General features: G+C 40.3%; 3 protein-coding genes across 10 annotated transcripts; all 3 read left to right on the top strand.

The window, feature by feature from the left end:
* The first annotated feature begins 2170 nt into the window (after positions 1 to 2170).
* On the top strand, positions 2171 to 4867 carry LOC135678477 (F-box/kelch-repeat protein At1g55270-like). The gene is made up of 2 exons (XM_065191350.1): positions 2171 to 2852; positions 3433 to 4867. The coding sequence occupies exons 1-2, from the start codon at positions 2790 to 2792 to the stop codon at positions 4672 to 4674; spliced, it is 1305 nt and encodes a 434-aa protein (XP_065047422.1). The 5' UTR covers positions 2171 to 2789; the 3' UTR covers positions 4675 to 4867.
* Positions 4868 to 4925: 58 nt separating this feature from the next.
* On the top strand, positions 4926 to 10819 carry LOC135678478 (uncharacterized). 5 transcript variants are annotated; one of them, XM_065191352.1, is made up of 9 exons: positions 4927 to 5073; positions 5959 to 6085; positions 6164 to 6292; positions 6519 to 6634; positions 7795 to 7876; positions 9837 to 9896; positions 9975 to 10082; positions 10231 to 10276; positions 10379 to 10819. In XM_065191352.1, the coding sequence occupies exons 2-9, from the start codon at positions 6017 to 6019 to the stop codon at positions 10591 to 10593; spliced, it is 825 nt and encodes a 274-aa protein (XP_065047424.1). In that variant the 5' UTR covers positions 4927 to 5073; positions 5959 to 6016; the 3' UTR covers positions 10594 to 10819. The 5 variants fall into 5 exon arrangements, with proteins under 5 accessions (XP_065047426.1, XP_065047424.1, XP_065047427.1 ...); XM_065191353.1 differs by lacking the exon at positions 4927 to 5073 and adding an exon at positions 5130 to 5830; XM_065191354.1 differs by lacking the exon at positions 9837 to 9896 and having other exon boundaries at positions 4926 to 5073.
* Positions 10820 to 11142: 323 nt separating this feature from the next.
* LOC135678479 (uncharacterized protein At2g34160-like) lies at positions 11143 to 16959 on the top strand. Of its 4 annotated transcripts, XR_010514966.1 has the most exons (7): positions 11146 to 11364; positions 11628 to 11676; positions 15971 to 16033; positions 16154 to 16218; positions 16291 to 16443; positions 16560 to 16607; positions 16697 to 16959. XR_010514966.1 is itself a non-coding variant. In XM_065191358.1 (5 exons), exons 1-5 carry the CDS (start codon positions 11242 to 11244, stop codon positions 16384 to 16386), a joined length of 396 nt encoding a protein of 131 aa, XP_065047430.1. In that variant the 5' UTR covers positions 11146 to 11241; the 3' UTR covers positions 16387 to 16655. The 4 variants fall into 4 exon arrangements, 2 of the variants coding, with proteins under 2 accessions (XP_065047431.1, XP_065047430.1); XR_010514965.1 differs by having other exon boundaries at positions 16291 to 16607; XM_065191358.1 differs by lacking the exon at positions 16697 to 16959 and having other exon boundaries at positions 16291 to 16655.
* The last annotated feature ends 8171 nt before the right edge of the window (positions 16960 to 25130 follow it).

Below are 25130 nucleotides of genomic sequence, written 5' to 3'. Positions count from 1 at the left end.
ACTATTATGTACATTTATCAATCAAATATCTTCATAAATATAGATCGTAATAAAAAAATCATAGGAGAGATTCAATCTAGAGCATGTTATTCGTTACATGATTTGAAGCTTTTGTTATGTGGGTCATAACTAATAGAGTTCTAACATGTATACCCAATCTAAGTAGACGGCTTATCTCTTGACGAATCATAATTAAACTCATGAATCAAACTTAATATCTTAAAACTCATAAATGATTTATCAACATCATACCCTTAATTGACCTGAACCTTAATTGAATCGGTCTTAATTGATTCAAACTTGACTTAATTCAATCATAACCCGATCAAACTAATATATTATTCTGATAAGACTAGTTTGAAATCATCCCTAAACTGATATATTGGTTAGATCTAATTACGAGTCAAACAAGTTTGAACTGGTCTACATCAATCCAAAGTTACCTTGAACTGGTCAAAGAGATCAAACTGGTTTGATACACGATTAATGAGAGTGAGCCGAGCCCAAATCCACTGAAACAGGAACTAAGAAAACTTGGATAGGAGTCTCAATCCATGGTGTCGCACACTGTTTTCTGTATGAACTATGACTTGTTCTTCCTAGTTGTGAAAGTTGCAATTGATCAAAAGCAAAATTCTCACTGTTTTCAATCTGCACACACTGCCTCTATTTGTTGTGGTAAGATAGGATTGCTTGATCCTATACAAGAAAGAGTCTTATACAATGGATGATTCCTCCAAGAAAGAGAGGACTCCATAACATGTTTCTAAGCATCTAATAGGGCATTTCACAAAAGGAACTTACAGTGTTGAAAAGCAAGCTCAGGATTTGGAGATAGAATATTGCAATCACAGAAATCTGGTGTGAGCAAAGATCCATGGTGATGTTTTTAATTATGATATTGATAATTATAATGGGTAATAGTAATGAGATGGAGATGGAATTTGTATGACAATAGTAATGGTAATGATAATATTGGTGGTATTAATTTTGATATCATGTAATGTATAATGGTATGATTGTTATATGATTCAAAGAAACAAATATAGCAAGAAAGAAAGAAAAGTATAATCAAAACTTCTTCCATGATTTGACCAAAAGTCAATGACAGTGTTCTTGTAATAAATCAGAAAAAATTCTCTGCAATCTGCATGTTGATTCCTTCGAATCCAGATCTGATTCAAACAAAACAAAATATAAAAGACCTGTCAGAGAGTTCAGTATCTTCTTTTGTGGCCAATTGCTTGTCACCTGATGCAGAATACAAGACTCAAATGAGCATCAAAAGACCCCCTTTTTTATCTCTTATATTGAGGATCAAAAGACTTGCTTAGAAAAAAAGTATTTGATATGAACAAGAAATGGCTTTGATATTTACTTCATCTTGTCTTGCAACTTGTTTGGTGCTGCGCCCACTGTTCTCATCCTCCCTCAGCAAAGGCATCTTCTTCGAAAGCTTCCAAGCATATAGCCAAACCCACATCACCTTGACATCTTTATTCATGGCATTGAGCTCAGTCCGCATCCATATAATAAACTGTTTATATTGTACTTAAATCTATGACAGACTTGTTGCAACTTGCAACTATTACTAATTGTTCTAACCAATCTGTGTTTGAGGTAGGAAACAACAAAAGGCAAACCCTAGAACACAAGAGCATGTCCTGTACCTGGGAGTAGACTAAGTAAAGCTTCAGAAAGCTACTCTTTTGTTTTTCCCTTGTTTTCTCCTCCTTCCATGGAGAATTCTCACTCAAACTTGCAGTCTATCTCCCTCTCAGTCTCACATCCACACACAGTCTGAGTTGTTCTCCAATCACACAGTCACAGTCTTCCTACCACCTTTTTTCTTCTGCTTGATGACCTTTTAAGTGTCTCTTTGCAGACCTTTTGATGAGTTGAGATCCAACTGTTCCCCGTTCTCACTATGAGACAGCCACATAAACCTTTCGATCCCTGCATCATCCTCCACCCTCTCCCCGGTGGTGGTTTAGGTCTGTCCTTCCCCAACTCACTCCACCACCACAAGAGCAAAGTGGTTCGGGTCAGCGCCGCACTAGAAAGTCTCCCTCTCTGCGTTCATGTCGACATAATGGCACGCTGCTCTCAACTTGACGTCGGCGTTAGGGCAGGCAGGCAGGCTGTGCGAATCCATTAGGGTGGAGTCGTAAGAGGAAGGCTGATCGAGTCATTGCAAGCTTTATGTCAGCACATCGTGGTGGGTCACCAAATACTTGGGGAGAGAGCTGGTGAGCTCCGCCTGTGGAGTTCTCGTGATTCGTCTCGTCTCTTGAATCGGCCCATCTCTTGTTTCGAGGAGGATGAAGTAGAGTTCAATGGATCAAAACGATGGAATCCAACGGTCGGACGCATGATAACCGGGGACTCGCATCACATCAGCTTCTCGGGTCCCATGGCGTGAGCCCTCAGGACCGCAATGGTTTTTACCGACGGGGGGCGTGTCATGCGGGCCACCGCGGCATTAATGCCCTGTTTGAAGTAGCAGCAGCTCCTCTCTCTTCCTTTATTATCTGCCGCTACCTTTCACGACACCGTCGAGACGGAGACAACCAGACGTATATATTTCAAAGATCACACCGCTGCTGCTAAAGACCAAAGGAGTCGAGAGAAAGAGAGCTGCCCTCTTTCCTTCTTTCTCTCTCCCTCTCTTTCCTTCGTTTGCTGGTCTCTTTCAGTTTACGCCTCAGTGGTATGCTCGTCGAGGGCAGGAGTGGCCAGGTGTGTGGCGTGTCTCAGAGATGGGATTGGAGGTGTGAGAAGCTTTGAAGATGAACTCCGGCGAAGAAGTTTGGTCGAGGATGGACGTGGAGAGACGGAATCACCCTCCACTCGTGAGTTCTGCCTCCTCCTTTCCCCTCTGTTCTTGTGTTTCTTCTTCTTCCATAAAAGAATTTTGATTCTGAGACTGCTTTGTTTTCTCGCCTTTTGTGATTGCAGAAAGATTGTGAGGAAAAAGATTTGACTCATTCTTGTTCTTGTGGGTGCTAATAATTTGTTTGGTGTTCTTGCCTTGATTAGTGGTAATTCATTGCTTAGTTTCATTTAAAGAGCCCATATAACCTGCTACAGATAAAGGTGTTGCGGTATGAAGATTAAGAATGCTCTTAATTAGAAAATAAGGGTACAAAGGAAAGAAAATAATGAGTTTGGGTGAGCTTAATAAATTGATAGGCTAACAACCCATCTCCCCTTCCATACAATAAAACTAGTGTGATGTCAATGTTAGCTTATACTTTGAGCAACCATCTTTGTTGTTGATGATCTCAAAGTTCAATTTTCACTATATATATATATATATATATATATTACACATTGGAGACTTTACCTGTGCTATTTGGTTCTGATCCAAATCAAATGAATTGTAGATCGACGCGAATCTATGACTCCATTTGATGTCTGTCATGAGTGCAGGTTGATAGCTCAGCATGCCTCTGTAGAGTAGATGGTGGCTTCAAGACAGTGACGGGAGGCAAGAAATATGTCCCCGGCAGCAAGCTCTGCGTTCAGCCCAAGATCAGAACGTCGATCCACCCCGTGAGGTCGAAGCCAGGGCTGGAGAGGAATCGCTGCCAGTCTCCTCTGCTGCCCGGCCTCCCCGACGACCTCGCCATCGCCTGCCTCATCCGCGTGCCACGGGCCGAGCACCGGAAGCTCAGGCTGGTCTGCAAGAGGTGGCAACGCCTCCTCGCCGGGAACTACTTCTACTCACTCCGCAGGAGCCTCGGCATCGCGGAAGAGTGGATCTACGTCATCAGAAGAGATAGGGATGGGCGGATATCGTGGGACGCCTTCGATCCCAGGTACCAGCTCTGGCATCCCCTGCCTCCCATCCCCAAGGAGTACTCCGAGGCCACCGGGTTCGGCTGCGCCGTCTTGAGCGGCTGTCATCTGTACATCTTAGGGGGCAAGGATCGTCGCAAGGGATCGATGCGGCGCGTCATCTACTACAGCGCGAGGACCAACAAGTGGCACCGCGCGCCCGACATGATTTGGAGGAGGCACCTCTTCGGCTCTTGCGTCATCAACAACTGCTTGTATGTTGCCGGAGGCGAGAACGAAGGCGTTCACCGCTCGTTCGGACCGGCGGAGTTCTACGATCCCAACAAGAACCGGTGGACGTGCATCTCCGACATGAGCACCGCGATGGTCCCCTTCATCGGCGTCGTCTACGAGGGGAAGTGGTTCTTGAAGGGGCTCGGAGCCCAGCGGCAGGTCATCTGTGATGCCTACTTCCCGGACACGGACCGATGGTGCCCGGTGTTCAATGGCATGGTGACGGGATGGAGGAACCCATCCGTCTGCTTGAATGGTCAACTCTACGCTCTCGACTGCAAGGACGGCTGCAAGCTGAGGTCATACGACGCATCCACGGATTCGTGGAGTATACATATCGACAGCAAGCTGCACCTGGGGAGTTCTCGAGCCCTCGAAGCAGCGGCTCTGCTTCCTCTCAGGGGGAAGCTGTGCATCGTCAGGAACAACATGAGCATTACTCTGGTCGACGTGGAAGCGAAGGATAGCGGAGACCTGAGGTGGGAGACGGTGGCAGGGAGAGGGCAGCTGAGGACCTTTGTCACCAACCTCTTGTCGAACATTGCAGGCCGCAGTGGTCTCAGGAGTCATATCGTTCACTGTCAAGTACTACAGGCTTAGAACACAAGACATGCAAGAAGGCAAGGGGACTCCAATGATCTGTTCTTTTTCTTCTTCCTTTGTTCCTCTCTCTGTAATAAGTGATCAGCGTTCTAGCAGATTAGGACATGTTCAGCTGCCACAAAAGAAGTTGCATGTATCCTCTACAATCTGAGTCATAAATAATTTCGAATCGAGAAGAAACTCCAAGTGTGATCAGTGACTGTTATTTGAATCAATTATTTGGCCCAGATCGTGGTTCGAGCCACTTGGTCTGATTTGATCAAGTCCAACCGCCTAACAGCCCTGCGCGACCCCTTCTGCGTAGCCAAAAACCCTTATCACTCACCCCGTCCCGCGATCGGCTCTCCTCCTCCCTGTCGATGAGACGAGGGGCTATCGGCAGGCCCCCCTCCCGTGGTACGTCTCTCTCTCTCTCTCTCTAGTTTCGTCGGTGCAGCCTCGCTCTCGCTCTCCCTCTTTCTCCCGCCGGTAAAGGCACACACAACCCCTCCTCTTTTTGCTGCCGGTCCTCCAAACCTCCCGTATTATCTGCCTAGGTTCGGCAGCTCTCTTTCGGCTGCCCCCTCTCTGCCTCTGTAATCTATATCTCCTTATATTTCTGATAATTTTGTATTGGCGAGCGCCTTGATTCGCTCGGGCGTTGGGCGTTTTGAAACCTTGTTTTTTTTACAACACTGGATCTCTTCCCCTCGCCTGGTCCCTCGTTCCCTCTCCACCTTGACGCTGCTTGACTTCCTCCTGAGACAGCCACCTCCATCGCGCACTCGGACAGGGGTCCTCCGCCCGTGCCATCAACCGTTCTTCTCCGTCTCCTTCTCCCTCGCATCGGCAAGATCTTCCTTTCTCTCCTCTGGGTTGCACGCAGCCCCCTTGTGCTTCCCAATCCTTTGGCCTCTATATGTCAGAGGCATACTTGTTATGCTCATGAATTACTAGTTATTGCATGAAAATTGCATTCTTTTCCTGGCGATTACACCCTATGACAAAATCTCTGTCTCTGTATCCCTGTATTTTAACTTCTTGTAGATGGCGAGGCATGCACTCAATGGCTTCATGATTATACTGTGTTGGGAGACTTTGATGGTTCTCATGTTGTTTGTTGCTTAACTTTTAGAAGCGTCTTTTTTTGGGTTCCTAGCTTGGTATGAATTTGGTGAGCATGTGCTCGACTTCCTGGAGGACTTTTTCATTTAAAGGGACCAATGGACAGGGTTATTTAGATGTCACGATTTGTAAACTAGTTATTTTCCTTGTGATAACTAGCCGTGTCTTTTGATGCAGTTCTTTGTATCTTGTTCCAAAATCAATCTTTTGGAAGGAAAAACTACGAGAAACTAAAATGATTAAACAATTATGCTATAAAGCTGCCGAACAATTGCAAAACCCACTTTGTTTTCTGATTCAGCAGGTCAGTTTTTCCTTTGAATTCCAATTACTTCAATGATCAATATTTGTTGACAGCAGAAGCTTTTTCGCCTTTTAACAGCGAGGGATTCACAGCCGGAACAAGAAAGCCATGGAACTAGTGGCAAAAGGTTGGAGTGCACTACAGGAAGTTGATAGGGTCATTGACTATGCTGATCGCAATGACCATCGTCTCATCCCACTCCTTAGAGTATGCAACAATAAGAGAATTAAAAAACAAGCCCTTTTCTAACCATATCATCTTCTTATATTTCTCTCCAGCATACTCTCTTAATTATTTTTTGTCAATTCCTCAACGAAAGCTCCTTTTGTCATACTTTTTGCACTCCTGAAGTAATTAATTTTAGTGTCGTTGATCTACAAGACAAACCTGGACTAGTCAATTGCCTCTTCTGAATGGATGGTTTTGCTAACAGGGCGCAAAGGAAAATTTTGAGTTGGCGCTCGAAATTGACAATATGAACACTCATGCAAGATACTGGTTGGGCAGGATGCATCTCAAGTATCATGTTCCCGGGGCTTGTAAAGCGATGTGAGTGATTGAGCTTCCTAGTTTTCTTATGTATAGAATATGCTCTGTATAGCATTGGTGATAATCATATGCCAAAATAAATGTGTCTACCTTTGATTTCTTCAATACATTAAAGAACAGAAAATGACGTTTTTTAGAAATGAAGGAGACTTATTCTGTGGATAGAGCACATTATGGGGCTGCTGGGCTATTCTCATGTTTTTTATGAATGAGTACAATATAAGCACAGAGATAACTTGTTAAAAAGAGAGAAAGAGGTAGATCATGAGTTTCTTGTCAAATATATGATTCAATTTCCTGTTCATAGCACATAACATATAAGGGAAGAATTTTTTGCTTGTGCTAGTAGACCAGGGAATTTGCTTCAATCAGATCAACTATTTGATGGGTTTATATTCTTAAAAATATTATCATGTCATTCAATTTCTCGGAATAACTGGCTTTTCAACTGAAAGGAGGTAGAAGCTCTGAGATGGAAAGGAGGGCAGCTCGGCGTTAGGTAGTTAGGAGCGAAGGTAGTACGAGGCAGAGCCAAGACTCAGATCGGATGGAACCATCAATACAATCAAAGATCATGAGAACTTTTTTCCACACAACGACTAATCCTGAAAGACTACTTTGAAGCATTCAATGAAGTCAGCCTGAGCAAGGATGTTACGAAGTCGGAAATGTGACCCAAAGCGGTCAATGTGTTAAACCGGCTCATCTTAGGTCGGACAATCCTGGGAACGAACAAGAGAGCCATAATCCCAAACTTTCATCTAATTGACTTAACTGGCACTACGATTCTGATTCCGCTTCCAATCTAGCTACAGATAAAGCCTCTTATCTATGGTGGCTGAAGACTAAATTTTTGCATGAACTCTGAGAATATTACTGCGTAGTCCCCTAGAAAGTAAACATGTATTGAGGATTTCCCCTTTCATGTGCTTTTTAGAGTTGATATTTAAATTGGGATTAAATGTAGTTCTTCTAATGTGTCTGACTCTTTTTTTCTTTTCTTTCGAGAACATCAGAACAGATCAGGCAATAATTGTCCAAAAAGCTACTGTCCAAATGAAATTTGTTCGCAAGATGTATTATTATTTTTACCACAAACAACATAGTTATACAATTATATTTTGTCATTCTTTTTGTTTTCTTTCTTGTTTTATCCTCAGTGGAGCAGCCTTATTGGTGGAGGCTGCAAACATGGGTGATCCAGATGCACAATACGAACTTGGTTGCCGTCTCCGAGTTGAGGTCAGGTTCTCATAGTTGTTGGCACTCTAACTTAATTAGAGATATGCCAAACAATTTTGTCTCAAGGTTCCTTCAGCATATACAAATTTTTCATATTTTACTCCTTGCATGACTCATAAAGCGTAACAAGATCATTACTAAAAAGCTTGGCTAAAATGGTTTTCTTTTGCTTGCATACTTGGTGCAAAGCTTAGATTTCTTGGTTATGTTCTATTATGTCTGCTCGTCTACAAAGTCTTTTTTAAATAACCAATACTTGAAAATCTTTGAAAATAATCACTGTGATACCAAAATTTCTTCCGTCTTTTCTGGGTCACAAATATACATACCAGACATTTTTTATGAAGGTTTAAAATCATGATCAGATACCGGTTATGACACATTGTTGCATCGGGTCCCAGACCAGTATACCATTTGGTATTCTGACCTGTATCACACAGTGTTGCTGAAAAAATAAGAAGTGAATATTGCTTGGTATGAGCTATATGGTTTGGCACCAATCTTCTATCGGCTAGTACATAGGGGTTTGACCAGTATTTAAAAACCTTTTTTTTTTTTATACTTTTAGGTTTCATTCTGTGGTGGTAAACTTTGTTGCTTCAGTAATAAGATTCCACATGATAACTGTCACCATTTTATTGAAGTCAGAATGTAAAAATGGTGAGCATGGTAGATCATAATGAGTTAAATTAGCAACTTCAGTTCTTTCAGCATGAGCAATGAGTTTTGTTGATTTTACAGGAAAAATTATCATGCTTTCTATTTTAAAATAGCATATACTTCAGAAATACAAGTTCATATAATTTTATGATTGGAGAATCTTTCTCGGAAAATTTTCTGTAAACTCTGTTGGTTTGAGTTTTAGTTTGCAAAACAATGTTTGTTTGAGTAGCATCACTCACTCTACATTGCTTCAAAGAACATGATCAATTTTCATAAATTCTTTTGTACCAAAAACTTGCACTGAGCTTGGACACAGAAATCATCACTCGATTAGTTAAACATTCAATACAGATGGAATAGCATTGTTCTTGTTCCATAGGGAGCTGGGCATGTCCTTTTCTTTAGCACCCACACGGCTGCACCTATATCACTTCCCAAATGTTCCACATTCCATGTTCCAATGGTGTAGCACATCTCTTCTTCTAATTTGTATCTATTAGGGACAGAGCCCGTACCACATCCCAAATGTTCCTCATTCCTTATTCGATCTTGTATCTAACTGGGACAAAATATATTGTTCTTGGTTACCCTTTAAAACTGAATGAAATTTAAATCAGATTCAGTTATTTAAGTAAAAAAAAAGTTTTCTCATTGCATGGTTCACCTGAAAGATTCTGTTCAAGTACTGACTTGTAGTTTAGTACTTTGGAAAGGCAACCATAAATGATCATCAACTGGATACTAGACTGAGTATTTAGTGAAAACAATTTGTCAGATTCATTTTTAAGTAACTATCCAAATTCTTAAATCAACAGTTCGCGATAATGTTCCAATTCTTATCGAGTCCTCCGGGTGCTAGTTGTATCCTGGTGCAGAAAGAAGAGGCATAGAAAAGAAATTGGGTGACAAGCAGTGATAGGGACCTCGGACAATAGGTAGTCAGTAATATCAGCAGTCTAGCAGTGAATCAATGTTCATTATTCTTCCATTCCTGTTGCTGTTCCCATTAAGTGTGAAGCTTAGATTCATTAACTTTACTATTTTCACTTCAAAATGGTGTAAAAAACTGCAACCATATTTATTAACGGTCACTGATATCATGATGCTTAATTCAGCTGGATTTTCTTTCTTTTTTTGTATTGATAAATTATTTGATTATCTAACCTAGAATCATCTCCAATGACAATATTGAGAAATTTGCTTTCTCAAAATTTTTATGATCCTGGATAATTATTTTTCTACTTGGGATTTTTTTTCAGAGTTGTTATCTGCTAAATTTAGGTTATTATTGGCACAGAATGACCATGTTCAGTCAGATCAACAAGCTTTCTATTATATCGAAAAGGCTGTTGGCCAGGTATTCTTACCTAAATGTGAAAATGAGTCTCCTGATATCAAGTCATCCTAACATATCTCAATCAAATTTTGTCTCCAGTTGCATCCACGTGCTCTCTATCTTCTAGGAGCTGTATATTTAGCTGGGGACTGTGTGAAGAAAGATGTTGCTTCAGCTATATGGTGCTTCCACAGAGCATCAGAGAAAGTATTGTATTCTTATTCATTTTTATTGTTAATTCAACTCAGATGACTTAGTAGTCCAGTGAAAATTTAAAGTGTTGAACTTGTTACATACAGACATATGAAGTATTACAAATTAAAAACCCTGATACTTTGCATTTGATTGATCACAGGGTCATGCTGGAGCAGCAATTGCTTATGGATCACTTTTGCTGCAAGGTATTATGAATGATATAATATTTTAACAAAAAATATTTGGATCACTGCTTCAATATATTTTCCAACTTTTGTTCATGAGTTTAGCAAACATATGGACTACAGGTTATGAAGTGCCAGAGGTTATAACCAGGTTTAACTCTGATAGGAGCCCATCTACCGGTGCACTGAGGAAGAAAGGGAAGAAAGTTAGGCAGGACCCTTTGGTGATGGCAAAGGAACAGTTTCAAATTGCAGCTGATGCTGGTTGTGATCTTGGTCTGCGGTGGCTGAAAACGATTTCTGATGATGAGAAGTTACAGCAGCAGACAACCCAGTGAAGTCTCTATTCATACCAATGACTCTAGCAGTCTATACTTGTATCCTAGCGCAGCAACCAACTGAAAATGTTTAAATGGGTAATAATTTGGTTGGGCATTGTCTTATCTTTTTGGTTAATATGTCTACCAAACTCAAATGATTAGATTATACCTCATCCTTTTGCATACAATGTAGCCCCAATGTCTGTATTATTTTTGTGGTAAAGACACGTATTTGGTTTTATAATGTCACCCTGTGTTCTTAGATGTTGGTTACATGCGTGAGCTCTCGATGATGAATAGTTGTTACTGTAATATTATTAGCATGTCACTGGGCATCTAGGCTTAACGCAGTGACGTGGGCATGAGATTTCACTGCCTTTCACGTGGGTCCCACGCCTGTTCTTACAACGTCGAAGCGAGTAGATTGTGGGTAAGTCTTGAACGGGATGGAAAAGTATCGTTCGTCTCAAGTCATGGCTTGCTTCTAATCGGGCCTTCGGACTCGAGACGCGGTGCGACTCGACTCGCTCTACCTCTTATCTTTAACCGTATCGTTCACATGGCCTGTTTCCATTCTCATCGGCACCCTGGGCGGGCGAAGGAAAGGCTTTCGGAGGGGTAGGGTAAGGGGTTCGTCGTCTCCTACTCTGTTCGAAGGACTCCCGGATGGAGGAGATCACGGAAGGCGTGAACAATCTCCACGTCACCGCCGCCGATTCCCACAAGAAGAATCGGATCCAGGTGTCCAATACGAAGAAGCCCCTCTTCTTCTACGTCAACCTTGCCAAGGTACTACCTCAATTCCCTACCTGGAAGAGCCTTGTTTTCTGTTTTGTATTTGGTTTAGAAGATCAAGATTGCCCCATTCTTCGCTCTTTTTTTATCCTCTATAGCTGCTCTAGTCAGTATTTAGGTTTTCCAGATTAAAAAAAAAGTATTTTTGGATGAAGCTCTCTTGTTCTTAATGTTTTTCTCCTCCTTTCCTTCCTCATTTCTCACGTCCAAAATAACTTGATTATTTGACGGGTGTTGCCATGCACTGTTCAATGCAGAGGTATATGCAGCAATACAATGAAGTTGAGCTGTCAGCTCTTGGAATGGGTACACATTATTTCTTATCTGGTGTACTTAACTTCTTTGGAATTCAAGTCTCTTCTACAATTATGTTTGTCGTTTTGCATTATTATGTCAATCTTTCTTTTGAAAGAGCTAACATTCACTAGTTGGTCCTTTATGTTAAGCAGGCAGTTGTGCATATATCATAGAAGTGATTTCTTAAGGTCTTTATTTGGTAGCTTGGTTTATTGGTCGCCTTTAGGAGGATTATTTTGTATCTGAGAACTTTCAGAAGAGACAATTAATTTGGATTTAAACTTGTCCAGTCCTATATGCTTTGGTGTCGTATATGTAGCCATTCTCTTTAAAGTTTTCATTTGGCCGATTTCAGATCAAACCCCTGAGAACTTTGTTTCATTGAGATTTATTTTAATTGTTGCCTTATATCTTGCTTGCTGATGATTCATATTTTCAACTTATGGTTGATTTTTGGATGCTATAAAGTATAAGTAGCAGATGAATTTATGCACTTAATTTTCATGGCCCTTTATGTTGATTTATAATTATTGTGCAAGTCAAAACTTTATATGGAAGGAATACCAGCTGTTATTGGTACTAGAGTTAGGTATCTTGATCTAGTGAGCTAGTGTGATCCTAAGTATTGGGCTTTGGTCCAATGTTTCTTTGTGGTAGTTTTCCTCATTGAATTCTAGTGGTTAGTGATAGTATGGAAATCAAATTTATGACACTTTAGGTTCTGTTCTTTGGTAAAATATTTCCTTCAAAGTATCTTTCTTGAGGAGGTATTTCCCAGGTTGGCATCCAAATATTACCAGTTTTTTATTGTTGGCGTGTACCACTGCGTTCGTTTCTGTTTCTTAACTTTCCTAATTTACTTCAGATCATTCTCAACATATTCAAGTTCTTGGACATTCAGTCTCTTTTGAATCCTATTTTTGTTTAACCAATTTTCAAGATTACATAAACAAATATAAACATGGGGGGAAGTATATTGTAATTTTGTAAGGTGATACTATAGATGCATGACAAGCCAGAGCCATGTCTTTGCCACATCCAAGTATCTCTTAACCCAAAGATCATGCCTCTTTATTCTCTTCTTTCTATCATATCCAAAAGATGGTAAACTTGCCACTTGTGACTTTTCTTTCTATCTATTTACCAGGCTGTCATGTTTATTATCATATCGTGTCCTGTTCTTGTGCTTTTATTAAGATTATCATATTGTCTTTCATAATGATGTGAAAATTATGGGACTATATTATTTGTCATATGTGGTTAAGCCCATTCTTGATTGAAAATGACTGGAGAAAAGATTCTAATTGTTAGAAGTGATGAAGATTCCCTCTGCAATAATAAACTATAATATTGTTCTTAGTCTTATAAATGCTTAACATTTTTGTGTTGTAAAACATAAGCCTATGGAGCATGACTACTATTAATGCTTGTTGTGTCTGTCTGATTTGCTTGCTAGACATGGACACATGTCGGATCTTTGAAAGCATATTAGGATTCTTGTACCTCCTCCACTTATTTTGATAAGGTTTCTTATATATGTAGGATATTTATGTAGGTGATGTAAGAATTCAGCACATATCCGATGTAGTAATATGTATATACTTTGTAACAATGTTATATATGTTCAAATATTTTAATGCATATAATTTGATTATGATCATCATAGCATGTCTAAATTGTACACGGTACAAAATTATAATAGTCTGTTCATAACATAAATGTATTAATTGTTATTTCTAACCTATAGCTGGTTCCTAAATCATTTTTCTAGATGTTGCTGTTTCAGACTTCCATTGAATCACTTCTAATGCATTTAAGTAATTTTATATTCCAACTTTGTTCTTGGGAATATCCAGAAATTGGTGTTTTATTACACTCAGGTTAAAAGAAACAGTAGTAAAGAGGAATCATAGTAAGCAATGTACTGTATAAATATTCCTATTCATGAAGCCTTTATGGTTATAGTGGTTGATAAAATTCCGCACTATAGCTGCTACTTAAAAATAAACAATGTCAACTTTCATAGAATTTGTAAATGTGTTAAGCTAAACAAACCATTTGTAACAATGTTGATAGATAAATCTTGATCCAATCTGGTCGATCTGGATTGAGATTAGATAGGTCCGACATTGATCCCTCCATATTCTTTGGGTTTGTTGCTGAAGATGGATCAGTCCCAGGTCTGTTTGACTGATTTACAATTTGTCCATCCTGACAAACCAGCTTGTTCTTATTGATTTCCTGTTCCCACTGATCCTGACTGATTCCTGCTTGTTCTAAAACAAAACCTGGCACTACAATTAAATTTGACCAATTCAGGCCAATCGTAATTCTAAATCCTAGTGCTGATCTTTATTCTGGTCTGATCTTGTAAACAGACAATTGATCCACAACATCACCTTCATTGAAGCGAGGCTTCCTCTCAATAAAAAACTGTCAATTAATAATCTTGATAAATCAGCAATCAGCATAGGCTGACAACTGATCATATTAAGTAGGGATTCTTTTTGAGAGTATGACTTCATTTTCTTTTATTTTTTTGCTGTTTTTTCAGGTTAGAAGTGTGAGCAACTGCATCTGCTTCTTATTTCTTTCTTCTTTGAATTTTGGTCATGCTGAATTATTTTAAGCTAATGTTGGATTTGTGATTCTTTTATGTGGCAGTGCCAAACTTCGTCTAGCTGATCTTTTTCATCTTCTTCAACACCAACTTTACCAAAATTGGATGGCAATTCTATTTCGTTCTCATTTTACCTTTTTCTTATGTATATACTTTCTTCTTGACAATTTGGGCAGCTTATGTAAGATACTTCTTAGCTCAAGACAGTGCACAATTTGTGGTACACAAATGAACAATTTAGAATGTATGAATTATTCAGAAATTTCCTTCTAGTATAACAGTTTTTTCTGTGTTATCATTAAATCTTACAAGTTATAATTAAGCTAGCTGTTGACTAAGAGAATCAACAATAATAGAGATTAGTTAAAGTAGAGAGGGACATTTATGCTATGATACAGGGCAAGCTAATGAGCTAAATATGAAGTTTTGGGAGATGGTGAGACTTGTATACAATTTATGTAATCAATTTTGTGAAAGTAATTTATATATTTAATTAATTAAATATATAAAGAGAAGATGTAATGCCTGTACATAGTTTTTGTTATTTTCGAATCTGTAGTAGAGTTACTAGAGATATAGTAGAATGGATTTTGAAAAAGAAAGGGATATGTTGGAGTTATGTTGAATTGATAAAAGATATATATGAAATATTCATCGAAGGATGATCAAAGGACATATTTTAAACTTATCCTACATGACAAGATTTATAATATGAAGTGCAATTTTGTTAACCCCAAGATAATATTTGACTATAAAAATAGATGGACATGGTTTTCTTATGAATAAAGGTTGCAAATAACTTGGATTCATGAAGAAGTTACTTGTAACAATTTTTGTGATGGGCAAAGAGAGATGGATAAGTGTTACAATTCTTGTGTCTTTGAATTAAAGGGTGATTTTGTAGGGTTGTTGTATGACAGCATTGGGTGGTAAGGAAATAGCTTATACTAAATTTAGTATGACTTAGGTGTGGATGATACATAATTGTGTGGGTTTACTGGAAAAGACAGGATGAATCATGTTACATTTGTGAATGATTAGAGGTTGCTCCTGTTGATGATTTAATGTGGATATATGGTGGTGTGGACATCTATAAGTACACTGGTTAGATGATGTCAATCAAGTGTAATAGTGGTGTGAGGAGAGGAAGAGGAAGAGGCGGTGGCAGACCCAAGAAAACATAAAGATACCGAAGGATTTATTGGCTCTTGTTATGACTAGTGATATGGTCCTCAACTGAGCTCATCGGAAAGACGATAATTTTTTGTCAATCCGAAATAGTTGGGACATTACGATTCTCAGGACAGTTTTGCAGGTGGCATACGGTAGGCTTGGAATGTTCACAGTCTAAGTATAGTTTCCTTTCTTATCTGTCTAATATTTAGGATAAAATAAGTTGATTAGAGATCGTAGACAGAAACTCAGAAATCGTGGACATAATAGTTATTCGCATTTGTATTGCTAATAGTTGTGGACCTTTGGATGCAGCAATAGACCTAATGATTTGAATAAATTCTTTTGTGAAGTTATAGTAATGGCACAAGCACTTCTTCCGATCATGAAAGTTGTGCTTTGGATTTACACTTTGCTATTAATATCTAATGCCACAGATTGCAAAGTGTAGCTTCTTGAACATTTAATTATATTTGATGACCATTTACTATTCTATATTGAACTTTTCAGCAATTGCAACTGTTGTCACTATTGCGGAAATTCTGAAAAATAATGGCCTAGCTATCGAGAAGAGTAAGATCATAGATTCTTCTGTGCTTTCTGTTCTTTTTTGGATTATTTCCTTTTTTTCTTTTTTTATTCATTTGCAATTCGGGTTTGGACATTAATTGTTTGTTGAAAAATTTTGTGCAGAGATCACAACATCAACTGTTGATGTTAAGGATGAATCTAGGGGTCGGCCCATGCAAAAAGCAAAGGTGCAAATCAATTACATTTTGATATCAATTTTTAGTGGTGTTACATTTTGTTGATTTGAGCTTCCTATCCAGATTGAGATATTGTTGGGCAAGACAGAGAACTTCGATGAATTGATGGCTTCCGCGGCTGAGGAAAGGGATGTGGGAGATGGCGAGGAGCAAAGCTGAAAGTATTCGAGCCTTTGGTGGTGCATCGGGTTTCCTCGCTTTCCTGCTCGATAGATGGTAGTTTGTTATGAAGCGAGAATACAACATTAAGCGTGCTTTTTCGGAGTTTGCAATTTTCGTGCCTGGTAGTACTGTTAGCCCCCTGTTCCCTTAATTTTCTTGGTTCTTCCTAGGTGCTGGATTTACCAAGGAAGACGTGCTGTTGGAAATTAAAGCCACATGTAATCCTGTTCTTTGCTTAGTAAATTGACTTCTTGGTGTTTTTGTAATCCCCACGCCTGCACTGATTGTACATAACTGAATCCTGCAGATTAAAGCAGCCTGTTACTTCGACGCCCAGCTTTGTGAAGTCTCCTTCAGTTGTGTGCTTCAAACTTGCGCCTAATTGCTTGGGAACGTCTGATATGTGCCCAACGTTTGAGTTATCTTACAACAAGTCTTTTGCCTGCGGAATGTAAAGTCGAGTCACTTATGATGTAATGGTGTCAAAATATGCCTTTAACAATAACTAAAGGTTCATCCCAAGCATCTTTCTAATCCAATCGTATATTAAGAAAATTGGTGATGGCTACACATTCTTGAGCTCCTCTTCTTAACAGTGTCATCATGACATGTGGTTGATGCATCATCATACTGTGGTTAGCACCATATGACAGAGCAGATCGAACGTTGTCGTGCTTTGGATTCGATGTAAAGATACGACATCATGATCTTTATGGCCGGTGCTTACTATAAAGATACGACATCTAGAGCTCGGTATAAAAGGGTTTTTCAAGTACATTCACAAGACAACTTTTTGTTCAGAAAGGTTAATTAAATAATCTAAATCACTTGTTAGGAAAAAATATTATTGACATCTTAATGAATCCGATGTAGTTATGACCTGTATACTTTGGGTTATCCGAGGTGCCTCCAAGTTGACAATGACAAGCTCCAAAGATACAACCTGCACCTAGATCGAGGTCGGAAGAAGTTTCTCGATCCCATCTATCCGATGCTCAAGTTAGTAATATGAAGTATATGAGCATCGGTGCGAATAATGTATTTTCTTTATGTTAAAGATACGAAGGAAGTTTGAGATTACCTTTCTAGTCATAAGGGGCAAGAATAAAGTTTACGATTACATTTCTTGTTATAAATGATAAGAAAGAAAGATTGTGATTATTTTTTTGGTCATAAATGACAAGAAAGAAGCTTTGTCTTCTTCCTCTTTGGGCATTACATGGCGATGATGTATCGGATGATTAGCCAACAATGTATCCTCTATCATTTGTTCGTGCCTAATTGCCCCCCCCCCCGTTGGGGCTCGAAGTATAGTGTTTAGTTAATCCAATACGAGAGCATTCAAGATTTCCTCTCACGGGTTAGGTTTTTTAGACTCACGCGCTTCGGACACATTTAGCCTTGCGTCGTGATGTATTTCTCTTCACATGGGTCAAGTTTTTCCAACTCACATGTTTCATATATATTTTACTTTATGTATTCGCTATGACAAATTTTTTTTCATTCAGGTCAGGTTTTTTCAACTCATGCACATTGGGTATATTTTACCTTGTACCTCCGCCATAGCGGATTTCTTTTCATGTGAGTTAGATTTTCTCAACTCATGCATTTCGGACACATTTTACCTTGTGTCTCTATTATGACAGATTTCTCTTTATACGAGTCGAGTTTTCTCAACTTACGTACCTCGGGCATATTTTATCTTGTGCCTCCATTGTAACGAATTTATCTTCATACGGGTCAGATTTTTTGAACTCATACACTTTGGGCACATTTGACCTTATATCTCTATCGTGATGGATTTCTTTTTATGCAGGTCGAGTTTTCTTGAGTCATGCACCTCAGACACATTTTATCTTGTGTTATTATCGTGATAGATTTCTCTTTACAAGGGTTAGATTTTCTCGACTCATGCGTCTTAGGCATATTTTACTTTGTGCCTCAATTGTGATATATTTTTTTCACATGAGTTAGGTTTTTTTTACTCACTCACCTCAGGCATATTTACCTTATGCCTCCGCTGTGACGAATTTCTCTTCACACAGGTTAGATTTGTTGAATCTCGTATTTTGATGATGAAACTACTTGATATATGTTTATGATTTAATCTGCGTTTTGAGTGACGCAGGATGCTTCGATCAGGATGAGACAATTAAAGCAGGAAAATCATGTTGTGCCGAAGGAACATGTCAGAAGATTGGACGTCGGGCCGGTGGATCGGTCGACGTATCGACAGAAGGCTTCGGGCCATGGAATCGGGCATCGGGCCACGAAAAGCGGGTATTGTGCCAAGGATATCGGAGTTGCGGAGTCAACTGGCCGATTGGGCAATAGGCTGCAGAAGAGGACGATGCGCCGAAGAATCGGACGAAGCGTCGAGGGACCAATGACATGTCGGACAACTTGGTTAATTGCTTAGGATTAATTGTCTCGATCGAAGTTTTGATTTGTTGTGCAGGATTAACTACGATGAGAGTAAGACAAGCAGCAGGTGTTGCGCCGGAGTCAAGGTCATGATCACGTTGGGAGTTCGAGAGTTCGACGGAAGTTCGGACGGTCATCGGAGGTTCAGCGAGAACAGAGCCGAGAAGTCCAGAAGCTTGCCAAGCGAAGCTCGTCGGAACTCGCCAAGTGGATCGTCGCAAAGTCCAGGAGTATGCCGGATGTCCGTAGAAGGATCACCGAGGGTTTATCGGATGATCGACGGAAGTTCGCCGGAAACTCGCCGGAAGAAGCGATTGACGCATCGGAGCATAGCTGCAGAAGTTGTCTTAGAGTTAATCGTAGTTAGCACGATGATTAAGCTTGAAAATGGGAGGTGATCCCATTAGCTTAATCTTGGGGCAATTGGGCCCCTGAAAAGATTCAAATTGGGCCGAATGGAGCGAACCATTCGGACCCTGATTGCACCAGGCGGTGTAACCGCCTAGGCCAGGAGGTGCAACCGCCAGGGCTGCGAGACTGGGCGGTGCAACCGCCCCAGCCAAGAGGTGCAACCACCCAGGGCTCAGTCTCCAAGCGAGACTGGGCGGTGCAACCTTCTCTGTCAAGAGGTAGCACCGCCAGAGCTCAAGTTTCGAGCTCTGGCAGAGAGGTGCATCAGCCTGAGCTCAGTTTCGAGCTCTGCCAGGTGATGCAACCACCGAGCTCAGTCTTCGAGCTCTGCCAGGCGGTGCAACCACCGAGCTCAGTCTTCGAGCTCTGGCAGAGAGGTGCAATCGCCTGAGCTCAGTCTTCGAGCTCTGCCAGGCGGTGCCACCTCTCCAGTCAAGAGGTGCAACCGCCTGATCCCGGAATTCCGGGATTTGATCGTTTTGAGCTCCAAATTTGAATTGGGTTGGGGCCTATAAATACCCCACCCATTCAACACTGAAAGGATACAGATCCACACCGAATTCTTGATCTTTTCAGTGATTCTAAGAGCTCAAATTTGTGTAAAGTCCTAAAGTTCTCCTCCTTCTGTTCTTCAAGTCTTGAGTTGTAAAGAGAGGAGAGAAAGGATCTGTAAAGGTTGTCTCCTGAGCCTGTCAAAAGGAGAGAAACTGTAAAAGGGCAGTTAGCCTTCGCCCATTGAAGGAAGGCAGCTAGTTGACGTCGGTGACCTCGTCGGAGGAGGAAGCCAAAAGTGGAGTAGGTCAAGACTGACCGAACCACTCTAAATCTCTGGTTTGCTTTTACTTTGAGCACTTTATCATTACTGCAAACCTCCTACATTGCTACTGCCCTCTGCGCCTTTACGAACGAGTTTATAAGCTCTGATCTTTCAGAATCTGCATTCAAACGTAAATCGTGTTTTCGTACGATCTTCACACTGCAGTTTACGCTTACATTCGGATTCCATTTATAACTGCAAATTGCTTTCTACGTAAAACGCTTTTCAAGGTTCAAAACTGCTTTTAGACGCAAAACTACATTTAGACATAAAATTATGTTTAGACGTAAAACTGCGTTTAGACGCAAAACTGCGTTTAGACGTAAAACTGCGTTTAGACGTAAAACTGCGTTTAGACGCAAAACTGCGTTTAGACGTAAAACTGCGTTTAGACGCAAAACTGCGTTTAGACGTAAAACTGCGTTTAGACGTAAAACTGCGTTTAGACGTAAAACTGCGTTTGAACGTAAAACTGAGTTTAGACGCAAACTGTGCTTAGACGCAAACTGTGTTTAGACGCAAACTGCGCTTAGACGCAAAACTGCGCTTAGACGCAAACTGCACTATGATTCTGCTTTTATTTCGAAATCGTTTTTTATCGGACGAACGCAGCTTTCATTTTTAAAATCGCTGTAAGATTTCCGCTGCACTAATTCACCCCCCCCTCTTAGTGCTCTCGATCCTAACAAGATTTTCTCGATTCATATATTTCAAGCATATTTTACCTTATGCCTCTATTATGATTAATTTCTCTTTATATGAGTTAGGTTTTCTTAACTCATGCACCTCGAACATATTTTTATCTTGTGCCTCCACTGTGGTGGATTTCACTTTATGCAAGTCTAGTTTTTTCGACTTGTGCCTCAAGTGTATTTGGCCTCGTGCCTTCATCGTGATAGATTTCTCTTCATATGGGTCGGGTTTTCCTGACTTATGTATCTCGGGCACATTTGACATTGCGCTTTCATCTTGGTAGATTTCTACACTTTTTGAGTCTTTTATCAAGCGCGTTTCGAATCCTTCATCCAATGTTTTACAAATCTTTTATCCAATATTTTTTGAGTTCTTAATTCATTGACATTCTTTTGAAAGTGTCCCGAAAGGACACTTGTCTCAATTATAAAAGGTGAGAGCCTAGTTCCCCCCTATAAATCCCTCCTCAGCTCATGGGTGAGGTTTATTCCTCCATTTGAGGATCTAGAGCCTCTTTAGAAATCTTCTATGTTTTATCCTGATTCTTAGGTCAAGGTGTCTCTCCTTTCGCGTATAAGTTCCTCTCGATCTACTGGTTGCTAGATAATCGAGGTCCACGCTTCATCTTTGGATAGCTCATGGGCGAAGGAAGTCTCAACCTCCCCTTCATCCTATGAATATGAAAGTTCTTTGGAACTTAGAGACTATCAAAGGCTCGTATGATTATGATTCAGTGGTGAGTGCACCACTTTTGGATCACTTACGAGTTAAGTATTCCATCTCAATAGAGTTCGACTTACAAATCCCCTGACCCGGTCAGTGTCAATTCGACCCCATGTCAGGGTCTCTTTACTTGTCTTGTTATGCCCTCGAGGTAAGATTTCATCTTCCCTTCCACCAAGTGAGTGTCTTGCCTACAATGGTAGAATATATCATCATCTTAGATGGTGTCTAACTCGTTACACTATCTAATAGTGTTCATTGGAGAAAACTGACATGCCGATATTACTTTGACTTACAAATTTTTTATGGCTTATTTTGACTATGAAAGGAAAAAGTGGCTACTACTTGGTATTCAATGAGGCTTTAAAGTTAGTGAAGCCCCATCCAAACATGAGGATTATGAGTGCTTCTTCTTTATGGATTTAAGTCAAGATTGGGGGTTTGATCTCATCTAATCGACACACTATATAGAAAACACCCTATCTTCTTATTGGACGAGGAGATGGGTCAAGTGCACCGAGGGATATACTTTCTTTCTCCGATGTCATCTGAAAGATAGACGAAGACTAGCTAATTGATATGGGCCTCAGCCTGGCTTCTCGGGTTACAAACCTCCCATCACTTTACCTTACCTCATCCTTTTTTAAAAATCTTTTATAGCCTTGTGATTGTAATCCTCTATAGACACGAATCAACATTCCTTAAAGAGAAATGTGTCTGGCTCCTCTTTAGCCACGATGATGGCCTCTTTGGCTCTAGTAATTATCCATGAGTTGTCACTCTAGGCATTAGACACGACTTGATTTGACCACCAACCTAGCATTAATAAGTCAAGAAAGAAATAGAAGGTTATCATGAGGAAAATACCTCGCCCCCAAAGGGGTGAGAAACTTGGGGAGCCAGTTCTCGAGAAGAAGCCCCTTACCTCCGCGACGTTAGTGTATTCAGAGGGTTCTCAAAGTTCCCAATCTTCTTTAAGAAAAAGTAGGAATAGGCCGAGGTTGATGTTCGACATATGCAAGGGTAGGCCGCTGCCCTTCGCGGTTATATAAATAGACAACTTGCTAGACCTAACCCTGAGAGCTCTGCTGCAATTGAGATGGGAGGGTATGTGTGACGAGCAGAAGGTGTCGGGTGATGGGGTGGCTTCAGAGCAGTACTAATACAAGTCATTGTGCTTGGGGGCAGCGAAGCATATCTATGACCCTCCTTTGAAGATTCTGATTAGCATTTCCTATCGTAATGAAGTGTTGGTAAATTCGGTCATGGTTAGTCCCTTCAGTTTCGCATTAGTCACATATCTGACTTTGATTTGCATCATCACCACTATGTAAGGACCCTTATTAACTGTGTTTGTGATGCTAGCTCTGTCATCCACTAGCAAGTTTATAATCGATGATATTTTGGAAGAGATTGAGGGGCTGAACAAGGAGAGAGGAGCTTCTACTGTTGTTACTGCCGAGGCAAAGGCTCGGGGAGCCGAGCTAGGCAGCAACTTTAGGAAGCTGAATTGCACTTCACTGACTTTGCCAAGTAGCTGAAGGAAGTCCAGAGTAATAATCAGGCCAAGGATGATGATTTGTTACAGCTAACTTGAGAATTGGATTCGATAAGGGTGCATAACTCGGAGCTCGACAAGTAGGTTGTGACGTCCAATGAATAGGCTCAGGATTTAAGGGATGCATTAGAGATTGAGTGATACATGATACCAAAATATTGGGAGGAGGTGATTGTCGATTACATGACATCTACCAAGTTTAAAAGGGGTTTAGAGAGGATGAGAGTTGTCTCGTCCTAGTTCAGGTACCAAATCACTTTAGCCTATTTCAAGATGAGGTATCCCAAGTTGGAACTCGAGAAGGACCCGTCCATTAACTATCCTAAGGATCAAAATGTCCCGATGGCAACCAAAGTGCCCTTTGACAATAGCCTCGATTTCCAGCCTTGTCCCGATGCTTAGGCTACCTTCTTTCATCACGTTGGTCTTTTGCTTTAGGGTTATCGGGTCAATTTTCCTAACTTCTTCTTATGTTGGGCGTGTCTATCCCATTAATCCTTTTATTTTGATAGATCGAGTTCTTATTCTAAATGTAGATGCCCAACTGAGCTGATATAGTTTTTCTTAAGCAATAAAGTTTCTTTTTCTTAGTTTGTAACGATGGTATCTTGAAGAAGTGAAGCTTGAAGTTAAACAAAGGAAATGATAAAGAGAGGCTTATAATAGGTGTACCATTCTCACGCCAGGCCTTTTAATGCAATTGGAAGGCACGATACATCAGGGCATATGTAGTGTCGTATAACATAACGATATTTGGGCATGGGAAGCAACAATGTGCTCTAGTAGGTCAATATTATCGTTAAAGATCTCCAATGATGAGAGATAGAAGTTGGCTGGGATCAGCTCCTCCTAGATGTCTTTAGTGAACAACAATCGACTCGATGTGGGGTTAGTCGACCTTTCCATTATAAATTGTTAGAATTTTCATCACATCTCTTCCAAGCGTTGGTCCATTTATCATAGACGAATCTTTAGGGAATCATCTATTGAATTTATCGATTAGGTTTGGGATTCATGTGGAATAGAGTGGTGGTGTGGTGATCTACTAAACTTCATAATTGGGGAATAATGTGCTTTCTCGGTTGGTAGTTTGACGAGTCTGGGGTGCTCTTGAGATGTTGGTATTACGTCGGGTGAGAAAACCCTAAGGGGTGCTGGTGGCGATTGAGTTGCTGATTACGACTGAAGTGGTGGCATCATTTATTGGGTTAGTTGGTGCTAGAGTAGAGCAATAATTTACATCATGCCCATTAGCATTTACATCGACTCGATGAGGTTTAGGAACACTTCAGTGTGGATGAGCAAGTGACTTAGAGCCACCCATGGGTCATTGAACGGATGTCGGTATTACATTAGTGTTTATGCTGAGGTGGATGCATCCACATGCAAAAAAGAGATGCTGCTACCCCCGGAGTGAAAGTGCTTTAGGTCGGGGGTTGGGCTTCATCGCTTGGCATTCGTTAAGAGTGTTAGTAGGTGAATATTCTTATGACATCGAGCCCTCATTCTAGTGCCAAAATATTAGAAAAAAATATCGTTGACATCTTGATTAGCCCTAGGTGATTCGAACCTATATTCGTATATTTGTCCGAGGTAAAAATGACTTATGTTACTTGTACCAAAACTGAGGTCAAGAGATGTCTCGTAAATCGATCTCTCCAATATTCAAGTTAGTAACTCTGAGTGATAATATGAATAGTCTTCTTTTTTTATGTTAAAGATGAACTTTTTTATCTAGAGAAAGTAAAATTTATAATTATCTTTCTTATAAGTGATAAAAAAAATTTATAATTATATTTCTTATCATAATAAATGAGAAGAATAAAACTTATAATTATCTTTGTGATTTGTGATTACATGCAAAACTTCTTCGTCCTCTTTCTCGTGAGCATAGACAGTGTAGTATTTGACTCGACGACTCAAGATTAATCTAGAAAAAGGCTCTTGACTAGTTGCAGGTAGCTCTCGCCAGGACACGTTGAGAGGACACGTCGAGAGGAATCTCGTGCACCAAGCTTCTATTCATCATGTAAAGAGATCGGATTGACTCGATGCATCGATGGTGACCTCACCTCAAGTCAACACTAAACCGTAGGTGGCGAATTTTGAAGATGA

The sequence above is a fragment of the Musa acuminata genome, chromosome BXJ1-7, assembly GCF_036884655.1.
Source record: "Musa acuminata AAA Group cultivar baxijiao chromosome BXJ1-7, Cavendish_Baxijiao_AAA, whole genome shotgun sequence".
NCBI lineage: Eukaryota > Viridiplantae > Streptophyta > Magnoliopsida > Zingiberales > Musaceae > Musa > Musa acuminata.
The sequence above is the reverse complement of the archived record's forward strand: the minus strand, read 5'-3'. Positions and strand labels throughout refer to the sequence as shown.